Source organism: Acanthisitta chloris, unplaced genomic scaffold (assembly GCF_000695815.1).
Source record: "Acanthisitta chloris isolate BGI_N310 unplaced genomic scaffold, ASM69581v1 scaffold20461, whole genome shotgun sequence".
NCBI classification, from domain to species: Eukaryota; Metazoa; Chordata; class Aves; order Passeriformes; family Acanthisittidae; genus Acanthisitta; species Acanthisitta chloris.
Window position 1 is genome coordinate 12,698 of NW_008655684.1, and position 3,824 is coordinate 16,521.

The 3,824-nt window shown below is 38.8% G+C and overlaps 1 protein-coding gene across 1 annotated transcript in view; it reads right to left on the reverse strand.

The window, feature by feature from the left end:
• Positions 1 to 475: 475 nt before the first annotated feature.
• KIAA1143 (KIAA1143 ortholog) overlaps positions 476 to 3,824 on the reverse strand; it is a gene marked incomplete at its 5' end in the record, with an annotated part of 8,968 nt that continues 5,619 nt past the window's right edge. Inside the window, one exon of the mRNA XM_009084026.1 lies at positions 476 to 687. Coding sequence (XP_009082274.1) covers positions 476 to 687 — 212 coding nt within the window. The remainder of the gene's footprint in view (positions 688 to 3,824) is intronic.

Below are 3,824 nucleotides of genomic sequence, written 5' to 3' on the forward strand. Positions count from 1 at the left end.
ATCACAAATGCAGAGGTTCTACAAACTTTTGTTAAGCTATGAGACAGAAAACTTCTGTTTCTGTTCAACAGCAATGAAGACTCTCTCTTTTGAATGTCAAGTCAACAATAACAGGTGAAAAACACAGAACTGTCGACTAAGGCTATTAAATAGAGAGGAAAAACATTTTACAATGTATTGATTGAAAATTTACATAAGCTGGATATGTACAGGTATATTTTGCTACTCATTTGTGACCTCAAATAGCTTTTACATGCATGGTTAAATTCCCTTTGAAAATAAAGACATGACATACTGTTCATGCAGTTCCAGCTGAACTGCAAAGACTTGGCTCTTGCTAATTTTATACTATGTTTCTCTAGTTGGACTATAACAAAATAAGAGAATACTCAGACACCATGCTTCAATTCCTATGAAAGCCCCCAGTGTTACTCAGAACTCTAGAATGGTAAGAAAATATAAAAAAATACAACCCCTAATCATCATTTTCCTCATCATCAAATGAGAGAAGACTGCTGTTTTTCACTTGCTTAGCTGTACTCTGAGAAGTAGTTGCTTCTCTCCTAGTTTTCTTTGCTTCTTTCATCTTCTTACTTGAACTTACATTGAAGTCCAAACACTTCTCTGATGAACGCTTGGCTGGTTTCCTGAACATAATTTTTCCATCAGCAGGTTCTGGTTCATCACCTATAATAAAGAGAGTAAAATCAGAACACATCTGCACACGTTCACAAACATGTACAGACTTTCACTATGATCTTTTCCCCAGAACAAAGATCAGCAAGACCTGACAGAATGTAACAATCATGAAAATATATTTTCTGGTCACAAAGTCTGTATTGATTAATGTCCTTCATGCACACACACCTGCCCCATGGCATCCAGCCCTTGACAAAATCCTCCTGCAGTTCCTGTTAGAAATGGGTTTTCACTAACCAGAGCTCTAACTTAGAAGAAGCTGTGAGCAGCAGAGCTTTTCCCACACATTCCATTCACATCCACTTATCAAAACTGAGAGGATAAATTCACGGGATCCTCTAATTCCACTTGGGTATTTGTAAAATTCATTGCAACAAATGCATCTATTTCAAAATTATGATATCTCTTTAGAGAACAAAATGGCACATATACAAGAAAAAGCTTTTTCTTTTTTCTTCCAATATATTCTGTAGTTCTGAGACAGCTAAAAAGATCACATGGTCATAAACCTCCCTTTTATTATCATAATGGATGAAGGTCTCAGGGTTTCTTTCTATCTGCGAAATCACCAAACTATTCCAACTGACTAATTTAGCTCTAACACATGCAGAGGAGCAGGTAATCTTAAAAAGAGGAAAAGTCCCTTCCATGATTATCAGGCAGAGGAAAGCTGCTGCACAAGTAACAGCATCAGGGCAGTGCTTCTGGAATCATGAATCAGACACAAAGGCTCATGCTGCAGTAGTTTGCAATTTTTATAAAGTATATGTGACAGGATGTTAAAGAGTCACAGGTTCTCTGCAAGATATTTTTACTAAATTACTTTTGTGAAATTCATTATTCAACAGAAATGTGTTTGACAAGATTATGTGCCACTTAATTATAACAAATAAATATCTTTTCTCTTCAGCACAAATTCTTTCCTCCGTATATCAGCACTATAGCAGAAGACTAACATTTCAGAGTTATCTACACAGCACTGGCTGAAACTCTCTTCGGTGCATACTCAAAACCACACAACTCATAAATCTGGTGTCTTAAGGGCTGTGTGGTACAAATGAAGGCATCAGCTTCATCAGGAGATTTCACTTAGAATTCCTCAAGTTTCAGAGACCCTTTTAAAGGAGAAACCTAGCTTAAAAACCTATTTTTAAAAACCTATTGCCGATTCCGCCAATGGCTTCTGAGAGGTGCATGTGGTGAAGGGGCTGGAGCACAAGTCTTATTGAGGAGCAGCTGAGGGAGATGGGACTACTGTTCATTCCAAAGAAAAGGAGGCCCAGGGGGGACTTTATTGCTCTCTGCAACTACCTGGAAGGACATTGTAGTGAGGTGGGAGTAACAAGCAATAGGACAAGAGGAAATGGCCACATGGAGAGGTTTGGATTGGATATCAGGAAAAATTTCTTCAGTGAGAATTTCCCCACTGAGGGTGGTCAGGCATTGGAACAACTTGTCCAGGCAAATGGTGGAATCACTGTCCCTTGCAGCATTCAAAAAACATGTAGATGTGGCACTCTGGGGACATGGTTTAGTGGCAACATGGCAGGGCTGGGTTAATAGCTGTAGTGAGGTGAACAAGCAATAGGACAAGAGGAAATGGCCACATGGAGAGGTTTGGATTGGATATCAGGAAAAATTTCTTCAGTGAGAATTTCCCCACTGAGGGTGGTCAGGCATTGGAACAACTTGTCCAGGCAAATGGTGGAATCACTGTCCCTTGCAGCATTCAAAAAACATGTAGATGTGGCACTCTGGGGACATGGTTTAGTGGCAACATGGCAGGGCTGGGTTAATAGCTAGGAACATGGAGAGGTTTGGATTGGATATCAGGAAAAATTTCTTCAGTGAGAATTTCCCCACTGAGGGTGGTCAGGCATTGGAACAACTTGTCCAGGCAAATGGTGGAATCACTGTCCCTTGCAGCATTCAAAAAACATGTAGATGTGGCACTCTGGGGACATGGTTTAGTGGCAACATGGCAGGGCTGGGTTAATAGCTAGGACTTGATGGATCTTAGAGGTCTTTTCCAACCTTAACAATTCCTTGATTCTGTGATTCTCCACTAGTTTATGAGAAAATACTCCTATGCAGAAAATAACTAACCAGGTTACAGGAAAAATATTTCTGTCTTGGAGCCTTAGAAAAGCATTACAGTTACAAAGAGTTACCAGCAACAATAAACAGCAGATATGAACAGCACACTTCTCAATGGATCCATTGTGAATTCTGCATGGAAAGTTCAGGTGTTTAGATGCTGTACAGCGATACAGAAGTGTAAGAATAGTCTACAGTAAATTGTGGGAGGGAAACATAACTATTTTTGAAAGCATATCACACCTAATTAATCAAAATGCACTATGTAAAATTCTTCTCCGAAGCTGGGACTCCTTTTCTGGGGCTCAGAAGCTTAATATCCCCTTACTAATTTTTGCTTAACTACAATGTTTATTTGGAAACACAGATCTAACTTAAACAAGATCTGAGACACAATATAAGCCAAAATCTGGGGAGAAAAAAAGCATCTGTAAGAATATCTTCACTTGTGCACATATATAATTGCCTATGTACTTCAGCCAGCATGCAAACTGTATACAGTACCAGTACAGCTGTGGAAACAGGACAACCAACTACTACATAAACATGAGGAGAAAAAAACCCACAACACCTCACTGGACATTCTTTAAAAGAGTGATTACCACATTTTCTTAAGAGTGGTAAATTTAAAAACCTAACCCCTTAAAATGTAATTAAAGCATATCCACAAAATAAAACATAAACAGCTATATACTCATACTCCATGGAAAAATAGAAGCCAGAAATCACAATTTTACTCACAACTGTCCTGCTACCCACGTTGCGAACTGCACAAAATAATTTAATTCTGCCTACCAGATAAACTGATAAGTTATCTTGGCAATATGAATTTAAACACCGAACAAGCTAAGTGCATAAACAGCAACGCTCACAAACTCCACCAAAATGGCAACTTACTCAGCTCTGACCTCCAGGGCCTTGATACTATTTGCAGATAATTCTGCATCAAAGGAAATTATTTTAGCTCTTGGCCTGGTTAAACACTGTCAAAATTTCATTATATGCTCAAGGACATTCCTTTCAGCAGG